We start from the raw sequence: 19,600 nt of genomic DNA, 5'->3' as shown, positions 1-19,600 counted from the left end.
ACCACCGGGTGTGATCAACGTAACTTGGACAGCCTGTCCATACAAGTCGACAACTCCCCAGACGTTCGGTGGGACATTCAGTGTTGCCGCGCCCAGGTCTTCACCATTCACAATCAGGTGCAGAGAGCCATCGTCGAAGAGCGTCACGCCCACCCTATCTCCAGTCTGGGGTGTAAAAGGAGGGAAAAAAAACAAAACAAAAAAACTTCAATCTCCATCCGCTCATCTTTCAAGCTTCGATCGGAGATAATCAACAGGTGGTACTGACCTGCAGCCTGTCCAAATTATGGCCAAAGTCGTTGTTTATCGCAAAGCCATCTCGCATCATTCCATTCCCTGTTACCATCCACGTACCTGCACGAACACACGATTGGCATAAACACACGCGCAGAAGCGGCATCAGAAGGATGAGTGCAGGCCACAGCAATGAAGCATCACAAATACCAATCGGTCTTTCAAATTCAGCCTTGAGATTCACCGAGTTAACTCGACGATGTACCCTGGTCAAATTGTGGTGTGCATATTACCAAAAGTAGTGGGACAGAAAGGAAATGTGCAGGGTTAGTCGTTTACAACCTTTTATTAAGTCTTGAAAAGGGCGTCACTCACACGTCGCCTCAAATGTTGGTTGATATGATAACAGGTGTGACATTTTGACTTGGATTACAAATCACTCGGAGGAAAACATAATGAGGACCTTATTGGGGAGAGGGGTGGGGGTTGGAAAGATCACCGTCCTGCGTTCCCCATACCTGATTGCAGGTTGGTCATTGTGGAAGGTAACTGTAGAAGCGTGGGGTCATGGGTTGTGACTCCAATTTCAATCGATCCTGCCCATTTTGACACCATGTCATCCAGTCTGACCTCAAACCTCTCTCCAAGACCCAGTTGCCGGGATGTCAGAGCAACACCATGGTTGAAATCTTCAAGTGCACTGGAGCAAACAAGCTGGTTATGGTCCACAATGGCGATTTAGAAAAAGAAAAAAAAAGAAAAAAAAAACACAAGGAGAGGAGACGAAATGAAAAAAAGGGAAACAAAACAGGTCAAAGTGGGATGGATTGGGAATGTGAACAGCAGAAGAAGACGTCACAAAATTTGAAGCATACTTGAGTCTCAGAGCTGTCTGGCCCTCATTCATAATGACTGAACTCTGTCCGCAGTTATCGTGGAACCGAAGGGGCTCTTGGCTGGATGCTGTAGTCGGAAGGACGGCTACGGGATGATCTCCAGGGACCGCGTCAAAATCCTCTTCCAGGTGGACGGGGCAGTGATCGGAGGCCTCTGCGGTCCGGGCGTCACAAACTAGGGCAACTTTGGCCGTTCTGCCATAGAGGTCGATGACACCATAAACCACAGGAGGCATGTCATGAGCTGCCACACCTAGGACAACGAGAACGGCACGACTCGCCAATTTCAAATGCCCAGTTTTGGTAAATTTACGATGAAGAGGAACGAAGGGGGAAGAAGAATATCAAAAGGGGAAACGTAAGAAACATTTACGAATCAAAACGATGATGATATACTCCCCCAAGCTGGTCACGTGCTACTCCACATTGCGATAGCATGACCAAGCTGGTTGATAAATCACATGTGATAAAGCACCCGGAATTGACCATAAAAGTACAAACCTTGATCCACTTTGTTAATGAAGAAGTGAAGGTTTCCATTTTCTCGAACCGTCAGTCCAACCACGTCACCAGGCTTGAAAAAGAACAACAAACGCCGGCATATCGGTGAGACGAGAGTGCAACTTCTGAAGTACAATGCTATCAAAATCAAGATTTAAACAAACAAAATGTTAAATTATGCTTATGCTTATTATGCTTGAAAACAGCAAAATAACACATATTTGACAAGAAACCTTTTTAGTGCCAAACCAATCTTGTTTGCCAAATAGAAGCAGTTTTGACACAAAAGTTCAAGTTCTTTTGGTTGCAAGTCGCTATTCTCATGCATAAACATAATGGCCGATAAAGACTCGTTATCGAGAAACCCAGTTTAATAATCACTCAAAAAGAAGGGTGATGTATAATGGACACATGAAATTACAGGCCAAAGGTAACGGTTCTTGCAGTAGCCAGCGACGGAGAGGCAGCGGATGCATCCTTTGGGGCAGATTTTGAGAAGGTACAAGCTTGGTCCAAAACAAATGTCCTTCATCAGTTCCGCTCACTCAACTCACGAACGACTTTGAAGGTATCATTTGGCAACATGAGGAATCATGGCCTACTTCCTCTTCACGCCACCTTTCAGCGTTTGCATCAAATGCTATTAAAGCATATTTTGATAAGATTTCGTTTTTAAAGGATTTGACAGACGATGACCGGTGCAACTGCACCGCCGTTTGCATTTGATTCGGTGACATGTGGCCGCGACGAGATGAACCTTGACGACACCATTTTAAAGGTGTGCCATGCGCACCTCCACGAGATGGGCACCAAATAAAAGTGCCCACTTGGGGAGGGAGGGGGGGCGGTTGGGTTGAAAAACCAGTCAGTTTTGTCCAATTCCCTCCCCTCCACATGCTTCAACAACAAGAGTGATCACATTTACAGGCCCGTGTTTTATATTCTTCAGATGATGCGGGATTCCCTCCACCACTTCAAGATTGCAGCCCGTTGTCATGTCATGTTGGAAGCCATTACGGTATCCATACGAAGATGCATCTGCATGCTGAGCACATTCTCCTGGCACCGCGTGCTTAATGTGCTCAGAGCTCGGTTCCGACAAGACGTTGTCACACATTTTAAGCCTCTGCAAAGGGGCCGAAGGATATCTTTCTTAATTGGCTCGTCTACCACAGATCATTCGTCCACTCAATCGCATTCTCTTGGGCTTTGCCGGACAAAACATCTTTCGTGAGAGACTGATGACAGGTCCCCAAACTAAGAGACGCAGCGACGCGAGACATTTCAACCGTTCCACGTGAAACTCTTCAGGTAACAATCAAATATGTTGCCACCACAGGATGTGCCAAAAATGCAGGAGGACAATCTTGACGTGCAATCCATCTGGAATCAAGCAGTCACAGTTTATTCATTCACTTCAGCTACACCATTACAAGCAACAGAATCCACCTGTCCACCATCTACAAGGTTCTCTGTGTAACAGTCTTGGACACTTAGGCCTACTCCAGTTCCTCTGCTTTATTCCTCCCGTTTCAAGTTTAATTCTCACCTCTTAGCCTTCGCCTTCTCTCTCCACCATCCTCTGCGATCCCAACCAACTTTTTGTTAGTTCAACCAGGATCATCTTTGTAGAAATAAAGAAAACGTCTCACCTGAAGGGAATCCAAGCTCGTGCTGCTGTAGTCAAGCCGTGTACCCTTCCCATTGGTCAGAATGCCACAGTCGCTCATCAGTACCGTCCCTGCTCTCATCCACGATGTAAAGCACAATCATTTAACCGATGCGTGCACGGGTAAACTTACGACTCCAAAGGTGGCGCAAATGTTTAACATTGGGCACAGGACGGCAAACAGTTGAGGAAAAAGTGAAACGTTTCCAAAGTATAGCAACAAGCCGTACCACTAGTTATGTTGCTCATAGTCGGGGGGAATGCGAGACGGTCAGGGTTGTGCGTTGTGACGCCGAGTTCCAAAGACCCTGACCATTTTTCCACCAATTGCTCGATCCTGACCTGAAACAAGTACATGATGAAGGGTTCACCGTTCGGCTCAATTCAAATGTACAACATTAACTTTGGATGGTAATTAAACCACAAAAAAGATGAGAATCATTTTCTCCAAAATGGAAAACGACCTCGATGGGAGCGATACTGAATCTCACCTGAAACATTTCACCCCTGAAAAGCGGGCGGTATGACAAGACGACCCCGTGGTTAAATTCGGCCGTGGGAAGATGCCTCTGGGCGGTGCGGAAGTCCTCTGAGAGCCGTGCTAGGGAACCACAGCGAGAGTGAAACCGCAAATCGCTCATCGTGAAACCTTAAAGAAGACAAAGGATCGCAACTTAATTAGCAACTAGAGAGCTCATAGAACACGTCACCCCATGCAGTGCTTAAGTATCCACTTCACTTTTAATAAAATAATGATTTTAAAGATCGTTTAAAAACCGGACGTTTAGTGCTATTGAGCAGTCTTATACACCACCTTATATAACATGCAAGTACAGCAAAACTGGACGTTATTGGAAGTGCAAAGGTGATTTGTGTTCTGCAGTGTTGAAGTGTATAATTGAATTGAAATAAAATAAAAATTGTAAAAGTCATATCAATTAATTAATTAATTCCGGGTTTTACTGCCGTTGACGCACTGTTTATTACATCGTCCTATCTAACACGCTACACAAGTTATTTGTGCCTGTTGTTTGTGTCCTTCATGACTTCCTTAAAAAACAGTAAGTTTCCTGTTTGGAATGATTTTCAATTTTGTTTAACTGTCAGACAGACAATGGTTGTGGAGGACAGTGGAGGAATGGTTGATCAGAGTAGTGATGGCAATGTACAAAAGAGCGCGCACAGCTGTAAGGACGAAGGACGGGAACAGTGGTGAGTTTGAGGTGAAGGTGGGAGTGCATCAGGGGTTGGTACTAAGTCCACTACTATTTGTAGCTGTGATGGAGGTGCTGGCTCAGAACGTGAAGGAGGGTTTACCATGGGAGTTGTTGTATGCAGATGATCTGGTGTTGATTGCAGAAAGTATGGATGGACTGAAGGAGAAGATGAACAAGTGGAAGGAATGTATGGAGACAAAAGGTCTGAAAGGAATATCGGATAAACGAAGGTGATTGCAAGTGGTAAAGCATGCGGTGAGGTGCAAAGAACTGGGAAGTGGCCGTGTGCTGTGTGCAGGAAGGGTGTCAGAGTGAATTCCATTCAATGTACAAAGTGCGCTGAGTGGGTTCATCAAAAATGTAGTGGTTTGAGAGGGTCATTAACCAGTGTGGCAGCTACATTTAAGTGTAAGGTGTGCACAGAGGGAGCTGCAGATGGAGGAAATGTTGAGTTGGATCTTGGAGACGGCGTGAAGCTGGAAGGTGTGAAAACATTTTGTTACCTAGGAGACATGCTGAATGGAGAAGGTGGATCAGACTCGGCAACGGTTGCTCGAGTGAGATGTGCAGGGAAGAAGTTTCGGGAACTGAGTGGCATGCTGACGAGGAGGGGAGTGTCGTTGAAGCTGAAGGGAAAGGTGTTTGCTGCATGTGTGAGAAGTGTTATGATTTATGGGAGCGAGACATGGGTAATGAACGTAGAGCAGCAACGAAGGCTGGAAAGGGTGGAAATGCGAATGGTTCGGTGGATGTGTGGAGTATCGTTGAGAGAGAGGAAGACAAATGATGAATTGTGAAAGATGATGGGAATAGAGCCTGTGATGGATGCTGTGAAGAGAAACAGTTTGAGATGGTTTGGTCATGGGTTGAGGAAGGATGAAAGTGACTGGTTGAGAAGAGTGATGGAAATGAATGTGGAAGGAAGTAGAGAACGGGGAAGACCGAGAAAGACTTGGCTAAAGATGGTCGAAGAAGAAATGCAGGCAAGGGGGTTAACAAGGGGAGATGCAGAAAATAGGGCAAAATGGAGAAGATTGTCATGGGGACCGCAAGGCTAACCCCCGCTCTTGCAGGGAAAATGGCCTTAAAATGCATGTTGTTGTCAGAGTAAAAAATAAAAATAAAAATAAAAATCTCTCCTTTCTGCTCATGTGGGATAGGGCCAAATTCAGTGACAATGAATGGTACAATGAGAAACTTGTCTTCCTATTCATGTGCTGATTCGTGTTCAAAATATAACATTCAATTTAACTTGCTCCTCGATCATAAACTGATGAGACAGATGGACAGACAGACTTGAACCAATTGCTTAACCCTGCTTTTCGCTTCGCATGCGTGGGGGTTACTTAAAATGGGTTATTCAATAATCGTACATGTGAGACCGATATGTTACAAGCAACAACTGGACCATACAAGTGCCAGGAATTGGCCATTTCCAACCACCGAACCGGACAGCATTTCATTGGCATCACCATGACATCCGCCATCAACATCCTGGTGGTCGCTGAGAAGTCTGCCATCAACATGCTGGAGGTGGCTGAGACGTCCACCATCAACATCTTGGAGGTTAACGGGACGTCCACCATCAACATCCTGGAGGTCGCCGAGACATCCACCATCAACATCTTGGAGGTCGCCGAGACATCCACCATCAACATCTTGGAGGTCGCCGAGACATCCACCATCAACATCTTGGAGGTCGCCGAGACATCCACCATCAACATCTTGGAGGTTAACGAGACGTCCACCATCAACATCTTGGAGGTTAACGAGACGTCCACAATCACCATCCTGGAGGTTGCCGAGACGTCCACCATCAACATCTTGGAGGATAACGAGACGTCCACCATCAACATCTTGGAGGTTAACGAGACGTCCACCATCAACATCTTGGAGGATAACGAGACGTCCACCATCAACATCTTGGAGGATAACGAGACGTCCACCATCAACATCTTGGAGGTTAATGAGACGTCCACCATCAACATCCTGGAGGTTGCAGAGACGTCAGTGGAAGTGTTCGGATCCGGTCAGTGATTCTGTCATTTAATTTCGGCGCTGATCGCATGGCTGGTGATGTGTGTCATAAGGAACGAAGGGAAAACCTAAGAGGCAATTTACACACTGGGAATTTACCCTTATACCATAACTAATTAGCATAGCTGCACCCCTCGCATGGAGACAAATATACACTTACACAGACATCCGTGCCTACTTAGTTACAGGAAGGTTTCTTCTTCTTTGCGACATTCAGAGCACACTACCTAATACAATTCTACCTGGACTAAGGTATTTCATTACCTACCCCCACAAACGTAACAATACGCAAGATGTGAAAATGTTATTTGTATTAATTAATTATCAGTCCATATGATGAGCAAGTAAATAGGCCTCTACTTATCTTGAGAGCATCTGATGAACTCCGTTGGGAAAGCATTTCAAACAAATAAATCCACATCTAATCGTTCACGCTAATGCTCGGATTTAAATGGCAGAACAATTGGGAAATTAAAGACAATACTTTTAATGCAGTGAAAAACGAATACAAAACAGAGTTCAAGACTCAAAATAACATTTCCACCAATGTTACAAAACCCGCAAAACACAATGAGCCCTAAAGCTCTGATCTCAGCACTGTGCAGGTGTTTCGCTTTCAATTCAGAGGTCACAAGCACGTGAGAGGATGCAGGTCACACTGTGACGAACAGACATGCAAGTCGCTTCAGTCCCATACACGGTACGATGTCGTGGGGACATTCGCCCATTTTGTTAAAGGCGGTCATGCCTTGTGTAGCGGCAAGTTGGTCGCGCCGAGCTATTCTTTGGACATCCTGATGGGTGGATGTAGAGTCCCTGTATAAAGAGAGTTGCGCCATGCGCTGACCCGAGATTTCTGGTCACGTGATTTCGTGGCGCCATTTTGTGTCTAACTTCACCGTGCGTGAACGTCAGCTTGGTACGGGAATGTTGTTTATTGCCAAACAAAATGACTGGTTGTTCTGCTTTTGGTTGTTCAAACCAATCTGGGAAATATAAGATGTATAGATTTCCAAGTGATAAAGTCAGAAGACAAATTTGGGAAGCGAAAGTCAGACGAAAGAGCTGGAAAGCGATCGACTCCTCGAGACTCTGCCAGGTAGGCCCACGCCGCTTGATGATTGATGTTCAAAAGCAATTATATCTGCTCGGTTTTTTTTTGGTTGTCTGTCCGTTAAAAACCCTTTTAAAGGGAAGTGATTTGTGTTTGTTTATAATCTTCAAGGAGCTGACCAAAAATGCATTTCCGTGGGAAGAACCCTGCTCAATTTTTTTTTCGGGTAGTCCTAGCGGACCGCATATTGTCATTGATTGATGAAATGTCCCGGTACAGTGACATTGCCTGGTCTGCGGTTGGGTAGTCTGCGGGCAATGTCACTGTACTTTTTCAGAGGGAATTAATTTTGATTTTATAGGGGTGGGAAACCCATGGTCCGTTTTGTTTTCAGTTGTCTGTCCGTCCATTCAAAACTTATTCCGAGGCAAGTTATTTTTTTGGTTTAAAATCTTTAGCCTAATCGGCAATCATAAAAGCAATTTTAGGGGGGGACCTGCTCAATTTTTTTGCGGGTTGTGCAGCCAGGTCGCCAGCTATGAAACATATTAATCGATCAGGCAATATCCATCAGAGTTCTGGGCAAGGGTGGAGTAATAAATGAACGTTTCAATCTTACTAGATGCCGATGACGTTTTCCTTATGTCAGAGACAGCAGCTGACTTGCAGCTTGTTAAATCATTACAATGGAAATTGAATATAAATGTCGATAAAACTAAAGTTGTACACTATAGAAATATGGCAATACCACGTACAGAATTTGTGTTAAGTGTGTTAGACTATATGTCGGCTGGAAGTCCTACACCGGAATTGCTCTCGGCACCCTTTAAAAAATATTGGATATGCCCACACTCCTTTCTAAAAGTTATTAAAATTCAGAGAACGACAGCATTGGTTTGTCTTACTTATAATGTTAGCTCTTATATGCAGTGTTGGCTTGTAATATGCATTGCCATACCACTTTTAATATCACCACACAGCTCTTTTTCACGGCAATAGCTGAGTTTTTGACAAAACAAATATCACCTGTATGTAATAATAAGACTAAATATGTGTAGTAAAATTTTTTTTAGCAGGTTTAGAATATATCACCCCATATCGCGAATGTACATGTATATCTAATCCGACACACTTAGACACAAAATGGCGTCCAAATTTGAGTTGACACAACTCTCTATATACAGGGACTCTAGGTGGATGCTGCCGAGACCCCCTCCACATGTGGAGTTTAGGTGGAAGCTGCACCAATCGGGATTATTCGGGGCACTATTGAGTCGGAAGGCATGCTCGATCAAACCTGGGTGTGGGATGTGAGCAACAGACCTGCTCTTTGCACAGGCTCCGCACCTCCTCAGAGACTTCAACATTGATGTTCGTGCCCATGGACCATGCTCACTCCACCTGTGCAAACCGTGTCGTCACAGTAGTGGTTTTTCCTTCTCCCCTTTTTATTAGTTTAACGGGAGCCGAAGTTCCGGTATCTTCATTCCGTTAAGATTATTGACAAACCTTCTACCACTGTTATCACATTTATTTCTTGGTAAAAAAAAAAAAAAAAAAATTTGCAAGTATGTTGATCACTCCGGTCTGTGTGTGTTTGTGTGTCCCCGCTCCCACTCACTTATACTTGCCTAAAGGTCACAATTTTAGCAAAGGTCAACCGCTCACTTATACTTGCCTAAAGGTCACAATTTTAAACCGATCTTCACGAAACTTCACCAAATGGAAGAGGTCGTGGTCTGACAAAATCCTATATATTTTTGAGGTCAAAAGGTCAACATAGGCCCAAGGTCAACCACTTTTTTCAAATTTCTATAATCCTTAATTTTCATCTGATTGACTTGAAATTTCAATAGGATTTACATATCGGCTAACTGAATTCAACCACTAACTATTTTTAAGATCAGCATAGGCCAAAAGGTCAACATAGGCCAAAGGTCAACCACTTTTTTCAGATTAATAAAATCCTCAATTTTCATCCGATTGACTTGGAATTTGAATGGGATTTTCATATCAGTGAACTGAATTCAACCACGAACTATTTTTGAGATCAACACCCTGGTTAAAAGGTCAATATAGGCCAAAGGTCAACCACGTTTTTTCAAATTTCTAAAATCCTCAATTTTCATCCGATTGACTTGAAATTTGAATAGGATTTTCGTTTCCATGAGTGATTTTTCATTTATTTATGTTTATCGTTCAACATGCTTGCTTTCCTTGACATTTGTTTCCTCTGCACCTTTAATGCCTTACTCCATTTTTATTTCGTTCAAGGTAATAGGAGACAACAACAACAACAACATGCATTTTTAGGCCATTTTCCCTGCAAGAGCGGGGGTTAGCCTTGCGGTCTCCATGACGATCTTCTCCATTTTGCCCTATTTTCTGCATCTCTCCTTGTTAACCCCCTTGCCCGCATTTCTTCTTCCACCATCTTTAGCCAAGCCTTTCTCGGTCTTCCTCGTCCTCTACTTCCTTCTACATTCATTTCCAATCTCTTCTCAACCAGTCACTTTCATCCTTCCTCAACACATGACCAAACCATCTCAACCTGTTCCTCTTCACAGCATCCATCAAAGGTAATAGGAGAAAGGTAATAGGATAAAAGTAAACAAATGGAACAAAAGTTTGTTTTTAACTTAAACCAGGAAGGAAACGTTACGTTGGGAGGGTAACCCCTTGGTGAAAGGTTTAATAAAGCGATCAGAGCTGTACCGGATTCAACTACAACTTCCGAATCAACGTATACACCCCACCTTGTCTCAAGTCTTCTTCGCCCTCTTCGCCGCTATTAACCAAAGTCACCTGGAGTATCGAACAAACAGCAAGTGTTATCATCAGGCATTTTAAAAAACACCTCCAAATGTAAAAGAGCGGAAACACAGTACAATTTCAGTGGTGCATAACCTGTACAATTTCCACTTCCTTCTACTGACAGACAGTCAGACATGATGATTGGTCGAAACAGCACTACAACCTCAAGTGTTTTGTGCCCAAAACAGTCTTAAGGTTGTCTGCGTTAAGCACAGCCGAAGGTGAAAAATAAATAACTAGGCCAACTCCCATCCGTCTGTCAACAAATTTCAGAACAAACCAAATAATCCGCAAGCAGTGATCAAACAGGTGAAAGAAAAGTTTAAAAACAAAACAATCGGCATCGTTTGTATAATACTTGTACATGCTGGTATATTTGTATAATACTTTGAGACCCCCCCCAAGACCTAAGACCCCAAAATACCCCGAAGACCCTTAGATACCATGAAGAACCAGAGGACCCAAAAGACCCGGAGGACCCAAAAAGACCCCCTGAAGACTCCAAAAACCCAAAATACCCCCCCCCCCCCTCCCCCCACCCCCCGAGGACTCAAAACACCCCAATAACCCAAAAGAGCCATAGGACCCTGATGACCCAAAATACTCCGAGAATGTAAAAGACTCTTTGCACAGACTCAAAAGACGATACAGACTCAAAAGACCCCGAGGATAGCCTCATTTAAAAATAAATATTTAAAATACAATACTGAATTCAGTTTTATGAAGAGGACGCGTGTCTGATATTAAGTGGAGTTGTACAAAATAATGAAAGAATGTACAAAAACACCACCCAAAATACACCGCACAAACACGTCCTGGCGAGGGTCTGCAATCTCCGATTGCTCTTTCTTGTTGTATATGTGAATGCAAGTTGCAGTGCTGATGATCGATTTGCAAAACGGCAGGACATTTATGGCAGTTGATCAACTCGTTTATCACCTGGGAACTGGTCTCCTTCTGGTCCAATTAACCTATTGGTATTCTCAATCGGCATATGTGGGAAACTTGTGCACCAATACCGGGAATCGAACCTAGATCCTCTGGTGAACTGTACCAGTACTCGGCCATCTGAGCAGAGATCTGGGTTTGATTCGACAACAGAATGGACCATGATGGCGTGTGCTGCGTCAGGGACGCCGTCGATAGGTCAGATGGCAGAGCACTGGTACAGTTCATCAGAAGACTTGGGTTCCATTCCCATCCCAGTCTGGGCACATCATTTTCCCACATATATTAATTGATTATTCACAATCCTGCTCATTTATATATTGGTATTCCATTAGTCTTCCACTGGTCCCATTGACCTTCGGGTATTTTCTACTGGTCCAGTATTTCACTTTCCTTATTGAAACCAGTAGATCCAACTCGTCCAATTTTCGATGGAATTTTTAATGGGATTTGGCATATTGTTTTTCTATCGCATTTTCAACCTAGAAATAGTTTCCACTCATTGGACCATAGTCACGTCTAATACTAACTCGCACTATGACGAGGTGAAATAAGCCCCTCTTTTATAACACCTGAATCTACGATCATCACCATGGACTGTGTGTTCAGGTGTGTGCTGGAAATTCCGACTCAAAGTGAAACAAACAAAAACATCTCTCCACTGAGATCCTTTCCTGGAGAAGACCACGAGCGAACCGATGTGGAACACAAACAAACAAAGGTGTTTCGTTAAAAAGTCCTGGCAGTGTCCGCGAGTAATCCACAAATTGACATTCCCAAGGAAATAGAACCCAGGTCTCCGTCGCTCAGGCTCGCACAACTTTGTTACGGACTCTCACGTGTGATCGCGTACTCACCTGTGTACACTTGCCGTAAACGTCGACCACGGCCCACGCACGGGACGGAAGTCCACTCGCAGCCGAGCCGAGGTCACGACCATTCAACCAAATGTGCATCGCCCCTCCACTTTCCGTATCGGTGGCGTCCCCGACGCAGCACTCGCCATCATGTTCCGCTCTGTTGTCGATGTTTTTCCCAACAAAATGGTCGAGAGCTTCCATATTTTCACCCGAATGCGTTTCCCCAGCATTAACGGTTACCTCACGTTCGTGCCAAACGTCATCTTTGAATCTACCTGAACTATCTTCAGTAGCACTACTTTGTTTCGCTTCGCATGCAGCACACACGACGCCAAACCCGTTACAAGTGCAGCACGACTCGTTCACACCGAGCCCCACGGTCAGATTTTCCTGTCCCATCGGCCTCAACTCCACCCCGATGACGTCACCAATGGAAAGGCAGTCGAGGACCGCAGGAGGCCCTGCAACAGTGTGGAGGGAAAAAGGGTAGGATAAAGGACACGCACCTATTATCGAGGATGCAAGTTACTACTTCTCTCTGTTCAGGTTGATTATTCTATTCAGATTAAAAGTACAAAATCACAGACAACTCATCAACCAATAAAACAGCCTCAATGAGCAGCTGTTTCCGACACAATCGGGCAAGCCAATGGACAATGACACAAAATAAATAGAAACAAATAAAAATATTATATTGTAGAGGAGGGAACGAACAAATAATTTTGCACCTTGGCATAAAAAAATATAGATATTAGGTGGACGAACACCTATTTATAGACACGAGCATACAAGACCCATCGCTTCACTGACGGGAACGCCAATGTTTGCACAATTGGGGGAAAAAAAAGGTTGTTGTTTGGTGTGAAAAAAGACATGAAATAAAAGAAATGGGGAAAAATGTATGATTTGTACGATTTGGATTTGTGGAGATTCGTGGAGATTTGGAATCAACATGGTGGATAAAACATATTTGTAGGGACAGGGATAAGTGGTTATGTTTATTTCCTGAGAGTGGTTTCATTGAAATCTGATCTCAAATTAACAAAGGATTCCTGGAAGATCCGGCTCTCCGTGTCGGGTTAACCAACGTCACGTGTTGGCATTTGCAGTTTTGACACGTGTGTCCATGTACCCATAAAAAAAATTTAAAAAAATTTGGATCACAAATATTCCCGGGAGTTACCCGAATCCACCGTAGTTGGGGTTATTGAAATCCACTAATCCGCTCTCAAGTTATAACACGACAAACAGACAGACACGGCTCCTTTTATAACAGATTTAAAAAATACTTTTAAACCGACAATTCAAATGACACCAGCTAGAGGCAGCTACGATTACGTTCATCGTGGTACCAGCAGAAAGGATTTAAAGAAATAAATAAAACAAAAATTGTATCTACTTTACGGCGCCAGAGTACAACCACCCCGAATCCACAAGGTTCAACGTCAACAACAGAGCAGCGCCACCCACTCGGCTCCTGGTCTCTGCTCCAGGGCACTGCCAATCACTGGTCTGAGCCAGCTCCCTTTGGATCCAGGGCACCGCCACCACCCCACCAACCTCAGCACTCGGTACAGCCCATACCTCCTCCAGGCTGAACGGTATATATTTTGTATCCCACCGATAGGCCAGATCTAGATCCGGACCTGAACCAATATCTAAGTGGCTTGTTGTTATCACCTACCCAACTCCTCCACCTAGGTTGGTCATAATTTGTTCACAACGTTTTGAAACATCGTGCTACACATATAATTTTTGGCCCCATCACTCAACGGTGAAGAATCAGTGAAAAAAATAATAAAAATTCTCATATCTGGATCCACATTCGGTTCTTCATCAAAATATAATCGATTCGTACTCGTCGCATACCCAACATGTCCACCAAGTTTAATCCAAATCCGTCCACAACTTTTTGAGATATCGTGGTCTTAAACAAACAGACAGACAGGGGTGGACACATAACCTCCGCCCACCTTCGGTGGACAATGACAGACAATGACAATATCTATCTATAATTCCAGTAATCTCTGTATGTGTGTCTGTGTGTCTGTGTGTCTGTGACCGCTGTTTCTCGACAACCACGGGTCCGATATACTTGAAACTTGCCAGGTATATTGCTGGGGACCCGAGGATGTGCCTTTTCAAGGTTTCATATTAATCGGAGAAGTAGTTACCGAGCTATGGCGATTTAGCCGTTCGCCGTTCGCTTTGGCTTTGCGAATGGACCAAACCATTTCATGTAAATAGAGGGGGGGGGGGTTCTGTGGTCGTTGCGAATGGACCAAACCATTTCATGTAAATAGAGGGGGGGGTTCTGTGGTCGTTACTGCCACGTGGTTTCAAAGTTTTTTTTTGTTGTTGTTGTTTGCACGCATGTTTTTTTGCACGCACGTACGGGCACCCACGTACGGGCACGTCCTAGTATTGATAATAATAATAATAATAATCACAGGGACGTACATGTTTAAGAAAACAATTTTGGTTAAAATGTGGTTCATTATCGTACCAAATGTTTCTGTGATGACGACTCCATTGCGAAACACTGTTGAACCAGAAACCACCCACGATTTCTGAAGGGAAGTGGCGATGGCTGGGATATCGACGAGGTCCACGGGATTGACGGCCGTGAGTCCGATAGCCAGGGAACCAGTCCACGAACCAACCTGAAATAAATAAAGTAAAAACAACATCTTCAGTCTATATTATGAGAGCCCTGTGTGTATGTACGTGCGTGTTTGTGTGTACATCTGAATACCATAGAAAAAACAAGGGGTTGGGCTGATCTCCACCAAATTTTGCAAACGTGTTGGTAGTACCCAGGGTCAGGTCATAAGCACAAGGAAAAAAAAGCTACAGGTTCCAGGGAACCTGAACTCAACTTGTCTATATCAACATGGTTGGAATATGCATAATAGAACCACAAACTATATAGTTTACATGTGCTAAAAATATATGACAAAAATTGGTTTTTCAATGTGGCCGCCCTGCCGCACCCATTTTTGGGCGTGCGACGCCCAAACGCAATGCCAAACTAGTTTATGTCTTAAAGATGCTGCATAACAAGTTTCATCAAATTTAATCAATATTTGTGACTTTTAGAGCGTAGATGTAAAATTGTTTAGACGACAGACAGACAGACAGACGATGGACACTGGGTGTCGACAAAAACTCAGCTGGACATAGTCCAGTTGAGTTAAAAATGTGACTCGACAATTTTGCCAAAGAAGACGACTTCCAATGCTCCCGAAGGAAGCTGGTGTTTCTAGTGAAACATCCAACAAAATATGCATATAATCTGCCAGACCCAGTCGTATTGTGGTTACAGTATACCCCCAGTCAATTGCTTTATCATCATGACTTGTACCATTGGTAAAAGGTGCTTTTTATGAATATCACCCCAGACAAGGCATACAGCCACTCTAGGTAAGGGGATAAGAGAAAGTTAGACAAAAATAATGATAAAGCAAAAATAAATAAATAAATAAAAATAACAAGAAAACATCCAAGACGCCAGAAGTAGCAGAGTTTGGGTAAAATACGATCAGAAAATACAAAATAATAGAAGAGGTCGATGCTATGTAAATACAATTCTTCTTATTATTGACCAGACTCAACGGCACTGTGGTTAGAGAATCCGCTCGGAATCTGGGAGGTTAGCTCAGGTGCATCCAATTTCCTTCGATCATCCTCGAGATGTCTCTACAACTTGATTGGAGTCCACCTGTGGCCAATTCAATTGATTGGACATGATTTAGCAAGAAACACACCTTTCGATATAAGGTCCCACAGTTCACAATGCATGTCAGAGCAGAAACTACCACGAAGTACAAGGAACCTTCCGTAGAACTCCGAGATAGAATTGTGAGGAGGCAAAGATCTGGGAAAGGGAATAAAACAATTTCTCGAGTGTTGAAAGTTCCCACGAGCACAGTGAGCTCCATCATTATGAAATGGAAAGAATATGGAACTACACAGACTCTTCCTAGAGCTGGCCGTCCGACCAAGCTGAGCAACCGGGCAAGAAGGAATTAGTCAGGGAGGTGACCAAGAACCCAATGACCACTCTGACAGAACTACAGACTTCCTTGGCTGAGATGGGAGAACCTGCCGGAAGGAAAACAGTATTTGCAGCACTTTACAAATCTAGGCTTTATGGGAGAGTGGCGAGACGGAGTTTGCAAAAAAGGTACGGGAAAGACTTAGAGCACGAGGAAAAAATTTCTGTGGTCTAATGAAAAGAAAATTGTACTCTGGCCTGAATGCAAAGCACAACGCTTGGCAGAAACCGAGCACAGCCCATCACCCATCTAACACCATCCCTACCCTGAAGCATGGTGGTGGCAGCATCATGCTATGGGGATGCTTTTCAGCAGCATGGACTGGGAGACTTGTAAGGATCGAGGGAACAATGAATGGAGCCAAATACAGGCAAATCCTTTGAGGAGAACCTGCTTCAGAGTGCAAAAGATCTTGGACTGTGGCGAAGATTTATTTATGTTCCAACATGACAATGACCCCAATCACACAGCCAAAGCAACACTGGAATGGCTTCAGAACAAGAACATGAAAGTCCTCGAGTGGCCCAGCCAAAGCCCAGAAGATTTCTGTTTACCGACACTCCCCATTCCAATTGACAAAGCTTGAGCAAATCTGCAAAGAAGAATGGGAGAAACTCCCCAAATCCAGATATGCAAAGCTGATACAGACATAGCCAAGAAGACTCAAAGCTGTAATTGCTGCCAACGACGTTTCTACGAAGAATTGACTCAGGGGGTTGAATACTTATAGAAATTAGATATTCCTGTCTTTCATTTTTAATTATTTTGTAAAAATTTCAAAAAAACAATATTCGACTTTGACATTATGGGGTATTAAGTGTAGATCAGTGACAAAAAAATATATATATCAGTGTGTGTGTGTGTGTGTGTGTGTGTACATATATAAACAAGGAGTGTCTCAACTGATCAACAAGCTCGACCAATTGGGTAAACAGACAAGCAGAGTGATTTCCTCCAATCGTGAACTTGGGAAGTCATGACACGGCAGATCGCATGTCAAAACATGTGGAGGTATCAAGTCGAGCACACGAAATGATACAATAACGGTTTGGTTTGGGTTTCGACAACCGGTGATCCATAAGGGTCTGCAATGAAAGTTAATAGAGCAACAACGGCTGTCAGTCATCTGGGCCCAAGACCATCTTAGAACTAGTCACACCACGCCATTACTACCCAAGACCAGCCCCTGGGACGTGACCAACAGACCCATCGTTTTGACTGGTGATAATTTTCTCACTCGTTCAAAAACATGACTGTGAAGGACAGCTCCCGCATGTCCATCGACACAAGCGAAATTCCTTCGTACAATGCAATATCCATTTTTAAAGAAGATAATCTAACTTTAGTTTGTATGTAGCAGATGGGACCGACATTCTTTTCCACGCCATCCCGACATAGAGAGTACTGGCGTACACTCTGATTATGCACTCCTCCACTACGGTGGTGTTTCTGACACACACACACACACACACACACACACACACACACACACACACACACACACACACACACACACACACACACACACACACACACACACACACACACACACACACACACACACACACACACACACACACACACACACACACACACACACACACACCTAGAAGGATCCTATTGGGAGTTTGGGGTAGAGGGTGTAGATTATTTTGAGCACGCCGAATGAGGATCTGACACCCTCACTCCTATTTGCTTGCAGATGTCGCACACCCCACCAAGGCGAAGGGGTGTGTAACAGATTATAGTCTGCAGAGGATACATTAGCTCATCCGAGAGGTGTGCGGCCAATTGTACACCCTCGGGCAAGCTGGTCCCTCAGAAGATACCACCAGCTCAGCCAAGAGGTACTTTAATACAAGAGATACTGTTCCCCCCTCTGGGCCGGTGCACCTGCCTCACACCTAGCTCGGCTTCACGCTGTTGAAACCAAAGCTTTCAGAATCATTGGAATCTCCCGCGATGAAGCTAACTCCGAGGGCTTTTCACTCACTGGCCGCAGGCAGGTTGGTGGTCTTTCCGTCTTCTACCGACTCCTCTCTGGCCTTGCCCCCCCAGCTCTCTCTGGGCTCTGTCCCCCAAATATTCCTACAGGTCGCACAAGATCTGCCTGCAACCCCCTTATGGTTAAACTGCAAAAATCAAGGCTTTCTGCTCACCTTCACTCCTTCATTCCTCTTTTCTCCCGCCTCTGGAACAAACTCCCTCACTCCCTTCAATCCCACTCCTCCCTCCAGGTCTTTAAAACAGCTGTTCACCACCATCTCTTATCTTCCCCCATCCAAAACCTTGATCTTTTCTACCCCCGCTAATTCACCCCAGATCCACTTTTTTGAAATTCCAACTTCTTTCCTGGAAGTTCTAGCAGTGTCCAAGTGTTTTATACCTCTCCAACCCCCTGCCCCCCACCTTCCCATGCCTCCTCCCCCCAAGCCCTCCCCCTCCCACAGATCTTCCGATGTCCCTGTTCTCTGCTGTTGTACTTGTGTGCTTCCCCCTCTCTCCCCATCTTGTCTCCCACTCCCTTGATCATATGTTTTGTGTGTCCGTTTGTTTTTATTTTTTTCGTGATTGATGTTAGCTCTTACACGAACCTCGATCTCGTATACAAAAGAAAAAGAAAAATGTGCGGCTAATTGTACACCCTTGGGCGAGATGGTCCCTCAGAAGAGGCGACACCAGCTCAGCCAAGAGGTGTGCGGCTAATTGTACACCCTTGGGCGAGATGGTCCCTCAGGCTCAGAAGAGGCGACACCAGCTCAGCCAAGAGGTGTGCGGCTAATTGTACACCCTTGGGCGAGATGGTCCCTCAGAAGAGGCGACACCAGCTCAGCCAAGAGGTGTGTTGGGCGAGATGGTCCCTCAGGCTCAGAAGAGGCGACACAAGCTCAGCCAAGAGGTGTGCGGCTAATTGTACACCCTTGGGCGAGATGGTCCCTCAGGCTCAGAAGAGGCGACACCAGCTCAGCCAAGAGGTGTGCGGATAATTGTACACCCTTGGGCGAGATGGTCCCTCAGGCTCAGAAGAGGAGACACCAGCTCAGCCAAGAGGTGTGCGGCTAATTGTACACCCTTGGGCGAGATGGTCCCTCAGAAGAGGAGACACCAGCTCAGCCAAGAGGTGTGCGGCTAATTGTACACCCTTGGGCGAGATGGTCCCTCAGAAGAGGAGACACCAGCTCAGCCGAGAGGTGTGCGGCTAATTGTACACCCTTCGGTGAGCTGACCCCTCAGAGGACGACACACCAGCTCATCTGAGAGGTGTGCGGCTAATTGTACACCCTTGGGCGAGCTGGTCCCTCAGAGGATGAC

The 19,600-nt window shown here is 44.7% G+C and overlaps 2 protein-coding genes across 6 annotated transcripts in view; one reads left to right on the top strand and one right to left on the bottom strand.

Moving 5' to 3' along the window:
- The window catches only part of NEURL4 (neuralized E3 ubiquitin protein ligase 4), a 59,808-nt gene that overhangs the window by 22,865 nt on the left and 17,343 nt on the right, over nt 1-19,600 (bottom strand). For 4 of the 5 annotated variants that reach the window (XM_068118084.2, XM_068118085.2, XM_068118082.2 and 1 more), the window contains exons 2-12: nt 14,737-14,893; nt 12,228-12,691; nt 10,365-10,413; nt 3,792-3,949; nt 3,531-3,642; nt 3,284-3,372; nt 1,632-1,704; nt 1,110-1,383; nt 753-934; nt 269-354; nt 3-165 (exon numbers count right to left, since the gene is read on the bottom strand). In XM_068118084.2, the coding sequence (XP_067974185.2) occupies nt 3-165; nt 269-354; nt 753-934; nt 1,110-1,383; nt 1,632-1,704; nt 3,284-3,372; nt 3,531-3,642; nt 3,792-3,949; nt 10,365-10,413; nt 12,228-12,629 (1,588 nt within the window). In that variant the 5' untranslated portion in view covers nt 12,630-12,691; nt 14,737-14,893. Of the gene's footprint in view, nt 1-2; nt 166-268; nt 355-752; nt 935-1,109; nt 1,384-1,631; nt 1,705-3,283; nt 3,373-3,530; nt 3,643-3,791; nt 3,950-10,364; nt 10,414-12,227; nt 12,692-14,736; nt 14,894-14,985; nt 15,129-19,600 lie in introns of those variants that run through there. The other variant, XM_068118083.2, reaches the window with a different exon arrangement.
- LOC144889030 (uncharacterized) lies at nt 4,751-9,175 on the top strand. Its single transcript, XM_078768840.1, has 2 exons — nt 4,751-7,355; nt 8,802-9,175. Exon 1 carries the CDS (start codon nt 5,904-5,906, stop codon nt 6,552-6,554), a length of 651 nt encoding a protein of 216 aa, XP_078624966.1. The 5' UTR covers nt 4,751-5,903; the 3' UTR covers nt 6,555-7,355; nt 8,802-9,175.

Source organism: Myxine glutinosa, unplaced genomic scaffold (assembly GCF_964187855.1).
Source record: "Myxine glutinosa unplaced genomic scaffold, kmMyxGlut1.1 SCAFFOLD_593, whole genome shotgun sequence".
NCBI lineage: Eukaryota > Metazoa > Chordata > Myxini > Myxiniformes > Myxinidae > Myxine > Myxine glutinosa.
This window is presented reverse-complemented; position numbering and strand designations above follow the sequence as displayed.

Coding starts and splice junctions, on each gene's coding strand:
- LOC144889030 (XM_078768840.1), top strand. CDS start 5,904: ATGTTACAAGCAACAACTGGACCATACAAGTGCCAGGAATTGGCCATT.